Below are 20,363 nucleotides of genomic sequence, written 5' to 3'. Positions count from 1 at the left end.
AGGTGAAACAGCATCAGTGGCAATCCGCCAAAAGCTAAAAGAAACAGATATAGTAGAGCAACCATATGAACTTGCAAGAATTATTGAAAAATCACATGAAGAACTAGGTAGAGATAGTTTGGATGGGAAACCATTAAAACCCCAACTAACAGAAAATCCTGAAAAAGTTTTTATTAAAAACAATCTCACTACTCCTAAAAAGAAGTGGGAGAATAGTAAACAAACACTTCCTAAAGAGAAGCGTTCTCAGTCCAGAGGAAGATCTCCCCAACGGGGAGGTAAGTCTCCCCAACGGGAGCCCTCTGAAAAGAGGTATAACCTCAGAAATAGGGATAATTTGAGAAAACCTGATAGATATCAAGATACTGATACACGTTCCTCTCGTACCTTTCAAAATTCCTCACAGAAATCTGAAAGAAGAGGACAATCAGAACAGAAAGAAGAACGCGTGAAGTCCAAAGACGAACAGCACGTTCCAAAAAATAAGAAAACTCAATTCACCAAAAAGAAGGTAGCAAGTGTAAAGATAAGACATGCCGAGGATCTTGAGGACACAACTCAAGAACGGGGAATGGGCCCAGATAATGCTAGACAGCGCAGCAGAAGTAACCATAGCTCCGAGATCCTGAAGGATCATCTGGAGACAGTGGATTTGAATAAATGCATTCAAGTTGAAACTGCCGACACCCGGGTTAGTGTACCCCATAAGTTATATGAAGTAACACTCCGGATGGAGGGGGACAGTCTATTGCTTATCTGTTATTTTATGGCACATCTAATCTGCATTTTGGTCTTTCTTCTTTAGAAAAGTGCTTCAATGCCCTTCAGCAAAGTTTGTACTATATAAAACCACAAAAATAAACACATTCGGTATAATAAAGAGGAACCAGAAAAACCTCTTTTTGAAAAGTTTGTGCAAATTTGTAAAAAGATTCCAAAATTATTAGCAAAGAAATTATTGCTTTTCAAAAGAAACTCTTATAACCACAAACTACATGGGAGGGAAAGAAGGAAGAGCAGAAGAGAGATAGAGAGAGAGTGAGAGAGAGAGAAATAGAAATAGAAAGGAAGAAAGATAGAAAGAAAGAGAAAGAGAAACAGAGAAAGAGTGACAGAGAGAGAGAAGGAGAGAGAGACAGAGACAAAGATAGAGAGAACGAGAGAAGGATAGAAAGAAAGAGAAACAGAGAAAGAGAGGGAGAGAGAGAGAGACAGAGACACCATGGTTTAAGTAAGTTGCAAATAATTTTTCAAAATAAATTAAGATGTTAAAAGCAATCCCAATAAAACTTTACTGTAACCTTTGTATTTTTGATCCAAGACCACTAGACAGCGTTAATGACATCTTGGGGATATTCAGAAAGCATCAGTGGGAATACATTCCACAGATTCCTTACCATTGCATTTGTGGTTTGTAATTCACATCCGTCCCTCCTGCTGCCCAAACCTTGTTTACTGTATTCTTCCACAAACAAGCTTTCTGTTAAAAGGCCTTTAAATCTTGTTTTTATCTTGTCACATTTGCAGTGCATTCAAAGACAGAGGTCAAATGTCAAGCTCTCTCTTTGAGAAAGCTTGGTGTTTACTTTTCTTCCTATGACTTCAAAATGAGAGAATGTATGTGACAATTCTGATGAATATCCATACAAGAGGAGAAGGTGTAAGATTTTTTTCCTAGCACACAACAAAAAACAAGCACTGGCAAAGCCAATTGGTCTTGCCTTGCGAACTTACTGACTTTGCAAATGACTTTTAGCAGTGTCCCACACCATCAGTCGAAAAAGAAATATCCTACTGCATTTTGCCGGGTTAAAAAGATTGACACGTAGTTACTGAGGCCTACCCTTTGAATTTCAATCAAATGCGGTGGATATGATTAATGAAAATAGAATGCCGGGAACCGAGAGTTATTATTGTGCCATCAATAAGCTTTTCAGGTGCTGCACCTAAAAATGCAGATTTTACATTTTTTTCTGAACGCCGGGAAAGGGGACTATTAGTCTGATAAGAAGCTACAAATGGTTGCTCTCTGTTGCAGGGAATCCCAGCCCACAATCAGAGCCTGAGAAGTCTCTCCCCAGTGTGGGGATGTTATTTTTTAAAAGTAGTTTGGCCGCGCCGCCGATATTTGATTATTTTCCTCAAGATACCACTAGCAAAGCGCCTAATAATTTCCAAATCAGCCTACGGGCTAGCCGTCTTTCACGGTATTGGGTGTAAATGCCTGAGATGTCCTGCTGTTTTTCTGCTTCAATATGGCTACCACGCAGGCAGCATCGAGGGTGCTGGCATTGAAGGGCGTGAAGGTAATTTTTCAGCCCTCACACACCTTCTTCACAGCAGGCACCAGGTGTGTGTGGGGGGATCTCCCCGCACTCAAGTGTGTTATTTATTTATTAATTCAGTGTTTTATATAGCACAAACATGACCCAAATGGGTATCAGAGTGCTTCACAATTCTATAGCACTGTACTTCTGACATTTGGTTTGATTAGTCCTTTAAACAAACTACCAAGTATATATATTCACTTTTAAGTGGAAAGCATTTCTACTTTACAAATAATACATGTCCTAAACATTACTTGAGATCAACTTGCATTACAATAGTATGTGTCCTAAATATTACAACATGTGACATTTTAGAAATACATGTACTAAGAATACCTCAGTGGAGTGTACGTAGCAAACAGACTGGTTACAGAATTTATAGCTATTATCCTATACTGCTTTCGGGACGGAAACGTTGTACAGATGTGGCAGGGTCGCGTCATGATGCTGCTGGTGAGAGCTGCCAGAAGATGCTTCAATGGCACGGCCCTCTGTACACGCCAATGTCTCCTCCACCCCAAGCCGTCCTTCCAGTACCTTAGGTGCCAACTTTACAGTCGACAGTGAAGTTTCTGGTCGGCAGCAGTAGACATGAGCACTTTAGTTGAAACGGCTGCTACCATTATGCGAAGGGGAGGTGGTGAAGGTAAGAAAATGAAGTAATTTGCTTTTGTAAATAACAAGCAAGGAAAGGCAAACAGTGATGAGTGAGACGGTGAGGAACTGGCTCTCTTACTTTGAAGTCAGAGAAAGAACAGGCTTTTTAGGGGAAACATCATCTGACATTTGATCTCAGTCTGTGAATGAACAGCAAATGTGACGAGATGTGAACAAGAATTACAGCCTTTTACAAAAAAGCTTGGAGTGAGTGAAAAAAGTGCGCATATGAAGTGCTCTTAGACAAAGAAAAAAGAAAAAGTGCCTAAAGCAGTTGATAATATGGGACCATTGCAAGGACACAAGTAACGGGCGGTGCTCCGTGGGAAGGAACAAGCTACGAAAAGGAGGGACAAGTAGGAAAGATTAGCCATTTGGAAGCAAGGCTGTTTAAAGGAGATTCAAAGAAACAAATGAAAAGCAATGGGTGGGCAGTAAGCCCACAAAGTTAAGCGCTGTTGCGGCAAGACCTAAAAAAAAGAACTGTGCGGATGTTTCAGAATATATCAGAATTAGTACAAATGAAGCACATTTGTTTTGTACTACTGAAGTGTGGAGAAAAATATTTGAATATGATTGAAACACATTAATACACTAGGGGATGACATTTGCAAACATTATCATTTATGTGCAGTAAAACCATATGTCCGTGTAAATGTAATGATCATTTCAATTGAAAATGTGTTGTCTGTAATGGCAGTGCGCTACCACACCAAGAATACTCCACACTACGCCACTCAACTCCACACCACTCCACTCCAATCTATGCCACTCACCCCATGAAACAACACTCCACACCCCTCTACTCCACACCACTTACCCCACTCCAATCCACCCCACTCCACTCCAATCCACCCCACTCCACTCAAACGTACCCCAATCCATCCCACTCCAATTCACCCCATTCCAATCTATTTATTCCCAATTTACCCACCGCAATCTACCCCACTCTAACTCAATCTACCCCATTCCACTCCAATCTACTCTAATACACTCAATCTAACCCAATCTACCCGACTCCACCCCAATCTACCGCACTCCACTCAGATTTACCCCACTCTGCTCCAATATACCCCAGTCTGCCCCACTCTACTTCAATCTACCCCAACTCTAATCTACTCCAATCTAAATGACTTCCCCCCAATCTACCTCACTCTACTTCAGTCCAATTTACCCAACTCCATTTCAATGTATCCAACTGCAATCTATTCAACTCATCTACACTCCTACCACAATCTACCCACTCCAAACTACCACAATCTACCCAACTCTAATCTACCATAATCTACTGCACTCCACTGTAATCTACCCCACTCCACCCAATCTATCCCTCTCCATTTCATCCAATCTATCCCACTCAATCCAATCTACCCCACTCCATCCAAACCACCCCACTACAATCCACCCAATCTACCCCATTCCACTACACCCTAATCTACCCCACAACACTCCACTCCAATCTATCCAATTCCATTCCACCCCACTCTACCCAAACCTACCTCATTCCAGTTGAATCTAATCCACTCCACCCTACTCCAATCTACCCTACCCCACTCCATCTCAAACGTACCTATCCCAATCTACCCCATTCAATCTACCCTACTCAAATCTACTCCAATCAATTCCACCACACTCTACCCCACCCCAATCTACCCTACACCACTCTATATAACTCCACTCCATTCTACTCCAGTCCAATGTACCGCAATCCAAACTACCCCAATATATTGCACTCTAATCTACTCCACTCCAGTCTTCCCCACTCTACTCCAATCTACCTCATTCCACCCCACTCTTTCCCAATCTATCCCACTCCAATCCACCCCAATCCATCCTACTCCACCTCAATCTACTCCACTCAAATCTACCTCAATTCAATCTACCCCACTTGACTCCAATCTACCCCATTCCACTCTACCCCAATCTATCCCCCTTCTATCTACCTCACCCGATCATGTGCCACTAACTTTTAGCCATGCCGAACAGCAGTCACACTGGGGTACATAATGGCTAAAACTCGTTGCCAAAGCCAATAGCTTTCGGATAGGAGACTCCTATTTGTTTTGCCAATGCTTGTTTTCAGTGTTTTTTCCCCCCATCATAAACACACGCAACAGTTCCCTGCAGCCAACACCAAGCAGGCACAGCTGTTCAACTGTGCCTGGGCACAGCAGGGGATTCCCTAGAGGGCCTGGCTTATGTGTTTTTATTTTTTATTTTTAAGGGTTCTCGGACACTTTCTTGGGGTTCTCGGACCCTTGCAAACTTGTATATCCTTATTGGACATCGATAGGGTTTCAGACCGAACAGCAGGTCTCCGAACATCACAAATGTCTACCAGGGTACAAGGCCAATTACAGTGCCTGCGTAGACACCTGCCTAAGGTTTGTGGACCTCAAGGGTCATGATGTGGAATCCAACCTCTATTCAAAATCAGCAATTTCTTTCTACATTTTCACATTAGGCAGCCCCTGTGCCAGGGAGAGACAGGACGGCACCACGGCTCTTTATGGCTTCTTTAGTATTCTTACAGGATGCGGGGAACAAGTCTCTTCATCATGTAATGGTTCAAGATGTAGCCAGCCAATCAGGGAGCTTCAGGTCCGCAGACCCAACTTTGGGTTTACGTATCCGAAATGGACGATGGGAGAAAAAGCTCCCTCATCCAATCGGATCCAATATATTTTTACATTTGTGTCCGCGAGTCCAGATGCACGGACCATTCGTGGGCTAAAGCTCCAGCTAGCTCTATCTTAAATTACTAGTGGCTTAATTTGAGGACCACAAAAAAACACTGCATGAAACTAGCCATGCCAATCCCAAATAGTTTTGTGCAGATTCATTGAACTGTGCCAAATTTATTATATGTGTATATATATATAATTCTATTACGTGGGATTCTGTAATCCCCGTATGAAGGGCAGTCTCTAATTTCTTTATAATCAGGAATTTGTGATGCACCAAGTCAGTGATTATGAAGAAAAGACGTCAGAACTCAGCTTTTATAAGTTATTACAGTCGAGTCCTGAGGGCACAATGCCTGCTGCCAGCGCCAGCAGCTGATGTGAAAAGAAGGTCAAGTCACGAAGCATAATTGAAGCAGCTGTTTAAAGCAACAAACAGAACTTTGCTTTTATTACTTCTGCTGTATGTTACTAGTTTACTATGAGAAGCAGAGGGAATATGTTTATTTGTTTTCTTAGATAAAGAAAGGGTGGAATCTTTCTGCATGTTTCTGCACGTTTCGAGCTACTGCAGCTTTTTGTTTTAAATTGACTTTTATTGAACTGTTTCTAACATCTTTTTGCAACAAATATCTAACAGTTTTTAGGTCTCGCCTGTCGATGCGCATGCGCATCGAGCTTGCGAGCCTATTGCGGCTTAAACAACCTTTAACTAAGAAGCAAGGAATCGTGGCGATTCCTTGCAGTGCCCGTGACTTTTAAGCTCAATGCGCATGTGCATTGAGCTTAAAAGCGCGTGCACAGCCGCAATCGCCATCTGTTCCCTCACCCGCATTCCTCCGACACCTTTTGAAGTGAAGCTTAGCTTCACTTCAAAGGCCCCGGCTTCTTCACACCCACATGCCGCTCTCCCCGCTCCGCCCCCTCCCCTGCCCGCCTTGTGCATTTCTCCTACACCCCCTCCCCACAGCAATGCCCTCCGTCTGTTTTACAATCCACATGCCGCTCTCCCCGCTCCGCCCCCTCCCCTGCCCGCCTTGTGCATTTCTCCTACACCCCCTCGCCACAGCAATGCCCTCCGTCTGTTTTACAATTTCCCTCTCCATTTACTTACACAAATGGAAATGCGATAGGTCTCGCAATAGAATAGTTAGACATTTTTCTTGTTGTGTGCTATTTCTTTTGAACTATGTTAACTGAATCTTTATTCCTTCACTCTATACAGTCTGTCTGAAAGATCTTTGCCTACTAGTTCGATCAGACTCCCTTCAATGGGTTCGAGTGTTGCCAGTTTTATTCTCAGAAGTCCCGCTTGCTTATCCATTTAACTCCCATGACTGACTTTATTGGAAGTTCAAATAGCAAGCCTCAATGTCAGGGGTCTTTTGCGAGCCTATTGCCTCTCTCCATTTACTTACACAAATCGCGCCCGCCTTGTGCATTTCTCCTACACCCCCTCCCCACAGCAATGCCCTCCGTCTGTTTTACAATCCACATGCCGCTCTCCCCGCTCCGCCCCCTCCCCTGCCCGCCTTGTGCATTTCTCCTACACCCCCTCCCCACAGCAATGCTCTCCGTCTGTTTTACAATTTCCCTCTCCATTTAGTTACACAAATGGAAATGCGATAGGTCTCGCAATAGAATAGTTAGACATTTTTCTTGTTGTGTGCTATTTCGTTTGAACTATGTTAACTGAATCTTTATTCCTTCACTCTATACAGTCTGTCTGAAAGATCTTTGCCTACTAGTTCGATCAGACTCCCTTCAATGGGTTCGAGTGTTGCCAGTTTTATTCTCAGAAGTCCCGCTTGCTTATCCATTTAACTCCCATGACTGACTTTATTGGAAGTTCAAATAGCAAGCCTCAATGTCAGGGGTCTTTTGCGAGCCTATTGCCTCTCTCCATTTACTTACACAAATCGCGCAGATACCCCAAGCAGCAGTGCCCGCACTACCAATCCTTCTGTTATGCCACATCTCTCAGCTTACAGATTCCTTCGCTCTTTCTTTTACTCTCCACGTTTCTGCCTCTTTCACTCTCTCTTCCAACTCTCTCCCCCCTCTCCATTTACTTACACAAATCTCGCAGATACCCCAAGCAGCAGTGCCCGCACTACCAATCCTTCTGTTATGCCACATCTCTCAGCTTACATATTCCTTCGCTCTTTCTTTTACTCTCCACGTTTCTGCCTCTTTCACTCTCTCTTCCAACTCTCTCCCCCCTCTCCATTTACTTACACAAATCTCGCAGATACCCCAAGCAGCAGTGCCCGCACTACCAATCCTTCTGTTATGCCACATCTCTCAGCTTACATATTCCTTCGCTCTTTCTTTTACTCTCCACGTTTCTGCCTCTTTCACTGTCTTCCAACTCTCTCCCCCTCTCCATTTACTTACACAAATCTCGCAGATACCCCAAGCAGCAGTGCCCGCACTACCAATCCTTCTGTTATGCCACATCTCTCAGCTTACAGATTCGCACTTTCTTTTCCTCTCAACGTTTCTTCCTCTTTCACTCTCTCTTCCAACTCTCTCCCCCCTCTCCATCACATCCACTAACGCTCACACCTTCCAAGTCCACCTTCAAACTACACCCTATAACTACAATACCACCCTACAACTCTACCCTCCAAATATAACTCCACCCTCCAACTACACACATAAATAGCGTTAGGCAACATTTATTTTAATAAATAAAAATCGGATAACACACTTGGAGCTATTCAAAACTTAAAACAATGCAACGCAAGGACAGTGCATCAATTAGTACACAAAAATGCTGAAAGAGATTGTAAAATAAAACCATTTTTTAACATATAACATAAATGCACAAAAAATAGGGAAACATCTGAATACACAGCAAATACAACACGTTAAAAGTGGACAAAGCCATCAAAAGGACACCAATTCACAACATAAAGCACTTACTAAAGTAACGGAAAATAAACCATTAAACCATGCCGGAGTAATTCAAAAACACAAACAAAGTGCGTAATCACAAAAGCACGAGCCTTCACAGCCTAATTGCAATTCTGCAAAAAATAGAATAAAGTAGTCCACTCTAAGTAAGCAAAGGAATGTAAATAATTCATTAAGGTATGCGAAACAATAAGGGAAAGAAGATGTCTACAAGCAACAACTTAAGTACAATAATAAACGGTCTAATACAAAGACAAATGAATATAACAAATACACGTTCAAAAAATCATCACTCACAAGATGGATGAACTTCCACATTGTTAGTACATCTGGTTATAGACAGTGACCATAAACATGCAAAGGTACACGGAACAAAGCTTACTTAACAAGGACCAGAACATTTATAACTGGCTTCTCACTAAAACTTTCAGGAAAACATCCCATCAGTAAGGATTAAAATTGACTTTTACGCAACTAGAACACAATATTTACATACCCTAAATTAAAAATATCACGAACATTATTACATACAATTACAAAATAGCAGTTTGTAAAAAGTTTAAATTATACACATTAAATAACAGTACATCTTATTTATACATAAATATACTCGAAACTAAATAGCCCTTCTAAGTGCTAAAATCATTTCATGTACGTAAAATAACGAACAGCAGCTACAAAATAATTAAATTAGAGTTGTCGCTAACATATACATTATATATCAACAAGAAAAACACTTAATTAAATTTAATTTACATAAATAAATGACAATAATTACAATCGCTAACAAAAAAGTTCTATATCTATATAAACACACTCCTAATAATTAATTACTTTGTACATACTATGGATACTACATTTAATTAGATAACAAAACACTTACAAATAATATCTTACCTGTCAAACGACGCAGCAACACCACACCAACAAGCACACGCCTTCCGCGCCCGAAGTTTCTCGATCTTCTGGGCATTTCCACCGTTGACGTAAGCAAATCGGAACGCTACGTCAAAAACGTAGCGCTCCGATTGGCTAAAAATAAACGTCAATCAAAAACAATATTTAACAATACAAAAAAAAACTAGAACGCTAACGTAGTTAGCGTCAAGGACACGCATTGCGTCCTCCATTTTACAATTATTCACTTACATACGGGCGTCAACAGACACAAAACACACACATAACACAACACATATTACAAAACACACACATTTACATTACATACAAAATAACACAAGGCACTCACTCTCACTCACCCTCACTCACCCTCAACCCCTCACCTTCACTCACACTCAACCCCTCACCCTCAATCACACTTACTCTCACTCACCCTCACTCACCCTCAACCCCTCACCCTCACTCACCCTCAACACCTCACCCTCACTCACCCTCAACCCCTCACCCTCACTCACCCTCACCCTCCCTCAACCCCTCACCCTCACTCACCCTCAACCCCTCACCCTCACTCACCCTCACTCTCCCTCACTCACCCTCACTCACCCTCACTCACCCTCAACCCCTCAGCCTCACTCACCCTCACTCACCCTCAACCCCTCACCCTCAACCCCTCACCCTCAACCCCTCACCCTCACTCACCCTCACCCTCAACCCCTCACCCTCACTCACCCTCACTCTCCCTCACTCACCCTCACTCACCCTCACTCACCCTCACTCACCCTCAACCCCTCAGCCTCACTCACCCTCACCCTCCCTCAACCCTCACCCTCACTCACCCTCAATCCCTCACCCTCACCCACCCTCAACCCCTCACCCTCAACCCCTCACTCACCCTCACTCTTACTCACCCTCACTCACCCTCAACCCCTCACCCTCACCCACCATCACCCACCCTCAACCCCTCACCCTCACCCACCATCACCCACCCTCACCCTCACCCTCACTCACCCTCAACCCCTCACCCTCACCCTCACTCACCCTCAACCCCTCACCCTCACTCACCCTCAACCCCTCACCCTCACTCACCCTCACTCACCCTCACTCACCCTCAACCCCTCACCCTCACTCAACCTCACTCACCCTCACCCACCCTCACCCTCAACCCCTCACCCTCACTCACCCTCAACCCCTCACCCTCACCCTCACTCACCCTCAACCCCTCACCCTCAACACCTCACTCACCCTCACTCTCACTCACACTCAGTCACCCTCACTCACCCTCAACCCCTCACCCTCACTCACCCTCAATCACCCTCACCCTCACTCACCCTCACCCTCACTCACCCTCAACCCCTCACCCTCAATCACCCTCACCCTCAATCACCCTCAACCCCTCACCCTCACCCTCACTCACACTCAATCACCCTCACCCTCACTCACCCTCACCCTCACTCACCCTCAACCCCTCACCCTCAATCACCCTCAATCACCCTCAACCCTCACCCTCACTCACACTCACTCACCCTCACTCACCCTCACTCACCCTCACTCACCCTCACCCTCAACGCCTCACCCTCACTCACCCTCAACCCCTCACCCTCACTCACCCTCAAACCCTCACCCTCACCCTCACTCACCCTCAACCCTTCACCCTCAACCCCTCACTCACCCTCACTCTCACTCACCCTCACTCACCCTCAACCCCTCAGCCTCACCCTCACTCACCCTCACCCTCACTCACCCTCAACCCCTCACCCTCACTCACCCTCACCCTCACTCACCCTCACCCTCAACCACTCACATTCACTCACCCTCACCCTCACTCACCCTCAACTCCTCACCCACCCTCAACTCCTCACCCTCACTCACCCTCAACACCTCACCCTCACTCACCCTCAACCCCTCACCCTCACCCTCACTCACCCTCAACCCCTCACCCTCAACACCTCACTCACCCTCACTCTCACTCACACTCAGTCACCCTCACTCACCCTCAACCCCTCACCCTCACCCTCACTCACCCTCACTCACCCTCACCCTCACTCACCCTCACCCTCACTCACCCTCAACACCTCACCCTCAATCACCCTCACCCTCACTCACCCTCAACCCCTCACCCTCACTCACCCTCACCTTCACCCTTTCACCCTCAACCCCTCACCCTCACTCACCCTCAACCCCTCACCCACCCTCAATCCCTCACCCTCACTCACCATCAACCCCTCACCCTCACTCACCCTCACTCACCCTCACCCTCACTCACCCTCACTCACCCTCACCCTCACTCACCCTCACTCACCCTCACTCACCCTCACCCTCACTCACCCTCACCCTCACTCACCCTCAACGCCTCACCCTCACTCACCCTCAACCCCTCACCCTCACTCACCCTCAACCCCTCACCCTCACCCTCACTCACCCTCAACACTTCACCCTCAACCCCTCACTCACCCTCACTCTCACTCACCCTCTCACCCTCAACCCCTCAGCCTCATCCTCACTCACCCTCACCCTCACTTACCCTCAACCCCTCACCCTCACTCACCCTCACCCTCACTCACCCTCAACCCCTCACACTCACTCACCCTCACCCTCACTCACCCTCAACACCTCACCCTCAATCACCCTCACCCTCACTCACCCTCAACCCCTCACCCTCACTCACCCTCACCTTCACCCTTTCACCCTCAACCCCTCACCCTCACTCACCCTCAACCCCTCACCCACCCTCAATCCCTCACCCTCACTCACCCTCAACCCCTCACCCTCACTCACCCTCACTCACCCTCACTCACACTCACTCACCCTCACTCACCCTCACCCTCACTCACCCTCACTCACCCTCACCCTCACTCACCCTCACTCACCCTCACCCTCACTCACCCTCAACGCCTCACCCTCACTCACTCTCAACCCCTCACCCTCACTCACCCTCAACCCCTCACCCTCACCCTCACTCACCCTCAACACTTCACCCTCAACCCCTCACTCACCCTCACTCTCACTCACCCTCACTCACCCTCAACCCCTCAGCCTCATCCTCACTCACCCTCACCCTCACTAACCCTCAACCCCTCACCCTCACCCACCCTCAACCCCTCACACTCACTCACCCTCACCCTCCCTCACCCTCACTCACCCTCAACTCCTCACTCACCCTCAACACCTCACCCTCACCCTCACTCACCCTCAACCTCAACCCCTCACCCTCACTCACCCTCACCCTCACTCACCCTCAACCCCTCACCCTCAACACCTCACCCTCAACCCCTCACCCTCACTCACCCTCACAACACATATTGTGTTACAATAGGTGTCACATTTGCGAAAGATAAAACTATCTAGGGATGTAGCATAACGACCAGAGCTGCCATATAAGTAACGTAAATACAAAACATGTTGCATTCCAAATGCTATAGGTGTCACATTTGCAAAAGTTATAACTATTGGCATTGTAAATGACAAAGCCATCAATTTAGCAATTTTAACAACGAAAAAATAAATAAATTATGTCATTTACAAGACCAATAACTACAACTTTTCTAATGCGAGGCCTATTGCATTCCAACCCCACTCATCCACGCAACGCCACTCACACACGCAACGCCACTCACACACGCAACGCCACTCACACACGCAACGCCACTCACACACGCAACGCCACTCACACACGCTACGCCACTCACACACGCTACGCCACTCACACACGCAACGCCACTCACACACGCAACGCCACTCACACACGCAATGCCACTCACACACGCCACTCATCCACGCAACGCCACTCATCCACGCAACACCACTCATCCATTTGCAAAACGAAAAATGTCAAACTCTTCTATTGCGAGACCTATTGCATTTTCAATGCTTGTTATTTTTACTTTTGCACAAGAGGTTTAAAGTTCATTCTACATGTTTACAAACATGTTAGCTGCTGAATATGTAGGAGCTATGCACCAAGGTTTGTGGGAAAGGTGATGGTGTGACCATGTATTATTTTATTTTTTATTTATTTTTTATTGAATTTATATTGCGCACAGCTACCCGCAATGGGTTTCCCGGCGCCAGGGACAGACTGGAGAGAGAAATCAGGTAGCACTAAAAGTAATCACAAAGGAAGAAAAAGTTAAAACAAAAAAGTCTTCAACTTTTTTCGGAAGGCCAGAAGATTAGTTTCTGTTTTTAATGCCAATGGGAGGGCATTCCACATCTTTGGTCCAAGATATGCAAATGAACGGCCTCCCATTTTAGCCAGTCGAATTCTGGGGATCAGGAAATCGCCATTATTTGAAGACCTTAAGGAACGGCCAGGTAAATAAGGCTGAACAAGATTGTGCAGGTATGTGGGGGCAGAACCCTGACGGATCTTAAACAGAAAACACAGTGTTTTGAAGGTCACACGTTCAGAGATTCTCAACCAGTGTAGATCACGTAAGGCTTGCATTGCGGACGTTCTCCGTGGAACATTACGCAAGAGGCGAGCAGCTGAATTCTGTACCACTTGTAGTTTGTGGATTGTTGCTTTATCCGCTCCAAGATAAAGCACATTGCCATAGTCGATCCGTGACATCACGAGAGCCTGTACGACTGTTCTTCGGGTGGATTCGGGCAGCATCCATAAGATCTTCTGCAGCCATCGTAAGGTGTTAAAACAGACTGCAGCGACCTTAGTCACCTGCTGCCTCATCGAAAGTTTGTCGTCAAGCAAGATTCCGAGGTTACGAGCGACAGGCACGGGGGTAGGCAGAAACGGGATAAAGTACCACCTGGTGCATATAATAAGATTATTGCAAGTCACCTCAGAGTTCCATAACCTTTGTGTATCTGTCTATCATTAGGTGGTGTGCACTCCAGGAGAACCCTGCAGTGACAACAACATCCCTGGTCGGCCCTGCTGTTGAGGCCGAATACAGACTAGGATTATCATATCAGGAACTGGAGACGACTGCGTCTTACCCAATGTAACTGTGCAACTGGAAACACAGTTCCCTCTCCAGACTGCACATGTCTGCTATTCTCAATGAACACCACATCACTTGCATCCAGCTATTACGTGCGATTCTGGCCAGTAATTCCTCCCATGAATAGCGCTATTTCCAGTTCCTCAGCCTGGAATGGGGACGAACAAGGAACGAGAAGAGCTACTGGCCTATTTGTCTCATGCAGAGTCCCATAACCAGACCTGTTTCTGCACAGGAAGGATGCAGTCCTGTGTGGAACCAGAGGAGGAGAATGCAGGGAAACATCTGCACCCTGTGTACTCGTACTTTGGGAGTCAGAATCGCTCAGTGGGTTCTATCTAAACCATAATCCTCCCCTCAGAGACTTTCTAAGATCTGCCCATACGCATTTTGAAGAGGTTACATGTGTTAGAATGCACTCCAAGAGTCCATTTATAGTAAAACACATACCTGGGGTAGCTTCAAACAGCAATAAATGTGATTTTGTATTTCCTCTCTCCATTGCGTCTTCATCTGCACTATTTGTATCCAGTCCTAGGAATGATGGAGGCACACACTGACCCCGCTCCTTAGGACAGAGCAGTTTTGCCTTGCAGTTCTGATGTTGATGCTGTGATTCAGGGTGCAGTGGTTCGAGTATGTAGTTCTGATCTGAACCCTCTGCATCAGTACAGGGAGGTTCTAGCTTGTACTTTAGATCTGAACCATGTGCATCTGCACAGGTCTGTTCGAGCTCGTCGTTCTGATCTGGTTTCTGTGCTTCAGGAAGCACTGACTCTAGCTCTCGGTCCTGTGCCGCAGTGTGCAGTGGTTCTAGCTTGTAATTCTGATCTGAACCATGTGCATCAGTACATGCCGGGTCTAGATTGTCATGTTTGTCTGGTTCCTGTGCTTCAGGGTGCATAGATTCTAGCTCGTAGTTCCCATTTGGATCCAGCGCATAAGGATGTTCCTTCTTCAAGCATAGGTGTTGCTGTAGGCACTGGGTTTGTTGCGACCCCAAATCATCAACGGACAACATCCCAGACTCTAAGTGTTCATCTGATGACATCGCATCAGGTGACATGGGTTGTAGGCTGCGGTTCTCCATGGAATCTTGGAAATCAAAACACATCAATTCTTCCTCCAAGGGATCAGCAGGTCCGTTCCCATCTGGTAGCGTGGGTTGTATACGGTGGTTTTGCTGTGGTTCGTGTCCTTCAGGAAATAGCGGGTGTGGGCAGAGGTTCTGTTGCTGGTCCCAGTTATTAGTAGACAATGGGGATGGTTCTTGCTTCAGGGGCTCCTCTGGCTCCCACTCTTCTGGGAACGCCGTATGTACGCTCTGGTCTTGCTGTAGTGTCTGCCCATCTACAAATTCCAAGTGAAGACACAGCTTTGCCTCCTGTGATCTGCATGGAGGATCTGTCTGAGGGCACCGGGATAGAGGACAATCCTGCTGTACTCCATTTCTATCTGGAAACCCAGGCTGCAAGCACTGGTCCTGCTGTGGGTGATGTCGATCGGGAAACATTGGCTGTAGACAAAGGTTTGGCTCCTCTGGACGCCCTTGAACATTGGTCGGAGAAGAGAGCGTACAGTCCTGCTTTGGTGCATGCCCATCATAACACACTGTCTGAAGACACAAGCTCGGTTCCCCTGGCCTGTCCAGTTGAGGTGTCGCAGGAGACCGGCTAACAGCACAATCTCTAATGCTCGTCGGATTTTCTTAATCAGCCCAGCGACTCTAGAAGGTACGTCCTCCACAGTATTCATCAAGTTATCCAGTTTGGCTTCCAACTCCTCCAGCATGGATAGAAGGACAATGTGGGGCAGCTTCTCTGAAAGCAGTTCCATGTCCTGGTCCCTCTGAGCATCATTTCGGGATCTTGAAGTTGAGGTGTCATGAAGAGGTAAAGGTGGGACTGTGGCTCTTACGGATTCACGTGAACATTGCACTGTCACTTTCTTTCCTGGAGCCCGTCTTCTGCCCATTCTGGTAAATTGATGTTCAAGTCTCAAGTGTCTGCAGTGGAAAGGAAAAGAGAAAAGACAACACGTTATCACAGGACAGTTAGGTCAAAATACTCCAGATCAGAGAAAATTGCGAATTTTTAAAACCTGAAAAAAATGGAATCATTAAAGTTTCACAATACCCGCAACATAGTTCATATATTATGAAAGGCACGGATTTGAAATGTGTTTCCAACATTACGTCTGTTCCTTGGTCTGCTCAAATTGTACACTGTGCAACCAGAAAAAGGGAATGAAAAGTTTATAATACCCTGGCAGACAAGACTGCGCTATCATCCTCACTTGCACTGTACACCTCTCTTTTGCAGTATTCAGGTCAGTGACTGAAGCACGCGCCAACATACCAAACCTCTACAGGATCTACAAAACGCTTGTTATGTCATTGTATATATAGAGAGCATGTTCAACCTGGGGTTTTTTGGAACTGAATCAGAAATACATAAAAGAGGAGAAAACGAACCATAACGGGGAAGAATCTAGTCCGAATAGGCTTGTGGGCTGTCAGATTTCTGGATGAAAGGAACTTGTACCAAAGCTGCGTCCACCTGATCTGATCCTCTGTAATTTTGCAATAGCAAGTAAATTCAAGCGAGGAGATCTCTGCTTTTGAACGGGTGTATGCATTTCCACCTGGTTTGCAATGAAGTGAGGGGCTAGACCTCTCACCCCTTTAGGGCTGAGGCAGAGGGTCTCGGAGTGGATTTGTTATTTCAATATAGGTGTGGCGTGTGCCCACCTCTGAAGATGATGTAGTACACAAGCTGCGTCGCTGTGAATTATTTGCAGTCTATGAATGGTGATATTGGGTATTCTTACATATACTCTGTTGGCATAATGTGATCTAGATAGGACTGTGGCCACCGATATTGATTTTCTCGTCTAAAGTGGGAGGAGTGGGATTAGTTTCTGAAGTAGTTTCTGCACAAATCTGCATTAAGATCCTACTGCTCCAGCCTGCTGGTTCTTGCTAAGATTGCTATTGATTATCACTCAGAGACTTTTAGCTGTGGGCTTAGGCTCCAGTAACAATCTCATTTTTGTTGGAGGGTAAAGTTGGCTATAAACGTTGGTCTTATTCTTTCAAATTACAATCTCAGTTTGGTCAATATTCAGTTTTAGCTGATTCAACCTCACCAAGTAATCATTAAATTGCATCATATTTTGAGACTGGAGTGGTGAGGCTGACATTCCATTGATAAGAATTATCTGAGAGCTGGTGTATTTATAAAGCCTGGAACCTCTTGAAGATAGTTCTCTGACCAATAGTTTTTGCAGGTTAAGGGAGCAGAGGTATTACTCTATAATTCTTGGTTATATCCGGGACTTCTCCCTGGTTTTTCAGTATCGTGAGCTCTACAGAATTTTGAAACACACTTGGAACGATCGCTTGAGCTGCTGAATTGATGAAAACGCTCTGCAGGGGACTGCTCAAGACCTCGCTTTTCGACGGAGACACAGCAGCCTCAGCGTCCAGATACCATTAGGGGTGCACTTTACAAATGCTGATTGATTGATTGCTGAGGTCAGAGATTATATGACTGCTGGAGGGCACGGGTCAGTTGGTGACCCGGATTTTGACCGTGATCATAAATTCATGAAGCCTGTTTATTTCTTCAAACAAGGATAAGGTGGTTGAGTTCTTTCAGACTCGACTTCAGAAAAAAAAGACTTACATAAGAAAGTAAGAGATAAGGAGGAAAATAGGAAATGTAGGAAGCTGTACAATGAAGCTAGAAAAACTAGGACAAATGAAATGAAAGAGAAGGCTTGGGAGAACATTAAAGAAGCTTCAACGAGTAAAGACAGCTCCCTATTTTGCCTATTGACTTTTATATCATGCTGGAAAATGTAACCATGGCCACAAATGAAAGCAAGAGTGGCAAGGCCCCAGACCTGGATGGGGCACCAATTAATGTATTTAGGTCAATTCCGCAGCTGTGGTCCCCAATATTAACACAGGTTTTATGAGCATGCTGTGCAAAAGAATTTATAGATACATGGTGCGAATCGATCATTGTCCCACTTTTAGGAAGGGGGAATCGGGAAAATCGCGCCTGCTACCGCCCGATATCCTTATTAGAGTCACTTATGAAGGTAGCAGGAAGGATTGTTTTAGATCGGTTGCAAACACGGGCAGAAGAAAATAATATTTTAAGTGATGTACACTATGGTTTTAGATCTGGTTTAGGAATCAACGAGCAGGCTCTTAATCTTAGTATTTTAATTGGAAAGTACACTCAGGCTAAATCAGGGACATTTATTTGGCATTCGTCGACCTTACAGCCGCATTTGACTGCATTATACACAGAAAACTATGGGGCATTCTTAGTGATATCAAGGTCGACCCAACACTAATCCAGTTTATAAGAAAGGTATACCCTGGGGCAACAGCTATTGTTCGTTACGGACTTAAGGGAGAGTGTACCGCACTGTTCAAAGTGGAGAGGAGAGTCAGGCAAGGATGCGTTTTGGCACCACTCCTGTTCACTCTTTATACCAACGCATTGGAACAGGAGTAGGTGTCAAACGCTAGGGACCCGCCTTATGTAAATAAGCGCCCGATAGTCTCCCTTCTCTACACGGATGATGCGTTACTTATGGCACATACACAGATTGGTTTACATGGGGGTCTTACTTTTTATACTAGTGTTATGGACAACCTGGGTTTGAAAATTAATGCAAAGAAAAGCTTTATAATGACTTGTGGGAGAGGGAAACAAAAGTGTAGAAGCTTTCAAGCTTCAGGGAGCAGGGTGGAACCTATTAACTATTTTACATATCTGGGTGTCCTATTTAACCGTACAGGGTCTTGGGCTCAAGTGATCAAGCCTAGGAGCCTTTTGTTTATGAAGTCTACTGCGACCTTAATTAATTTTACAAAAAACTGGGCAAAAGGACGCCTGAAATTCTCCTGAAAATCTACCAGGCTAAATGCGTGAGCATAGCAACCTTTGGGACGGGAATATGGGGATTTCACGATTGTGCACCAATCCAACATGTCGAAAACGCTTTAAGATTTATATTGACAGTTCCCACCAGCACCCCAGTTTTTAACTGCCACAGCGAGTTAGGTGTATCATACATCTCAGACTTAATCAAGGTACAACCTGTGCTGCTCTGGCATAGAATTTAGACCTCCACCAGCACAGGCCTAAATAAGGAAATCCTAACTGACGAAATGAAATTAGACCATGCCAGCAAGATTACTTGGCTAAAATACGTTAAAAACTTTATGCAGGATATTGAGCATCCAGAATACTTTTGCCTACCTGAAGCAATGAATTCCATACATCGGAAGGAATTCAAAAATGCTTGTATGACTTTCCTGGAAGAGAACAAGTAAGCTCTGGAAATGAATAAACGTATGGTGGTTCAGCACCAAATAATTACTATAACGTATAACATCCAATCGTATCTATTGTGCTGTACAGGGGGATACCATGGGAACGTGTTAACATGTTTTAGATTTGGGACCTTCCATCGTTTGATTAATCACCCAGACATGAACAATTGGTCAAATGGAATAATGCCCGTGCCCCTGCGATAATATCTCTCCATAACCAACTATCCATATAATCCTATTCTGTAAATTTTACGTGAATGAACAACGTAGATGGATTATACCTCTATTAAAACAGGGGGGATGGAGACAATGCCGTCCAGCTCTTTTATATTTACAGATGTTGGATAACTATTATGGCATTGGAACAATGGTGGGTTTCCTAAAAAGCATACTGAGAGCAAGGAACATTTTAAATGTTAGGTGTCCGACAGAAAATATATGGGATGTGTTATTTTTCTGTTGACTAACCAGAAATAGCTACAGTAAATGAACTGTTTTATGAACTTGTACATATTTATGTTTACCATTGTATTTTTAGAAGTGAGATGAGATGTTTTTAATT

The 20,363-nt window shown here is 45.2% G+C and overlaps 1 protein-coding gene across 1 annotated transcript in view; it reads right to left on the bottom strand.

The window, feature by feature from the left end:
- LOC144758058 (uncharacterized) overlaps positions 1 to 20,363 on the bottom strand; it is a 78,562-nt gene that overhangs the window by 39,118 nt on the left and 19,081 nt on the right. Inside the window, exon 2 of the mRNA XM_078646412.1 lies at positions 14,896 to 16,450. Coding sequence (XP_078502538.1) covers positions 14,896 to 15,958 — 1,063 coding nt within the window. The 5' untranslated portion in view covers positions 15,959 to 16,450. The remainder of the gene's footprint in view (positions 1 to 14,895; positions 16,451 to 20,363) is intronic.

This window comes from Lissotriton helveticus, chromosome 1_1 (genome assembly GCF_964261635.1).
Source record: "Lissotriton helveticus chromosome 1_1, aLisHel1.1, whole genome shotgun sequence".
In the NCBI taxonomy this organism is placed as follows: domain Eukaryota; kingdom Metazoa; phylum Chordata; class Amphibia; order Caudata; family Salamandridae; genus Lissotriton; species Lissotriton helveticus.
Note: the sequence above shows the minus strand (reverse complement) of the source record. Positions and strands in the feature narration are given on the sequence as shown.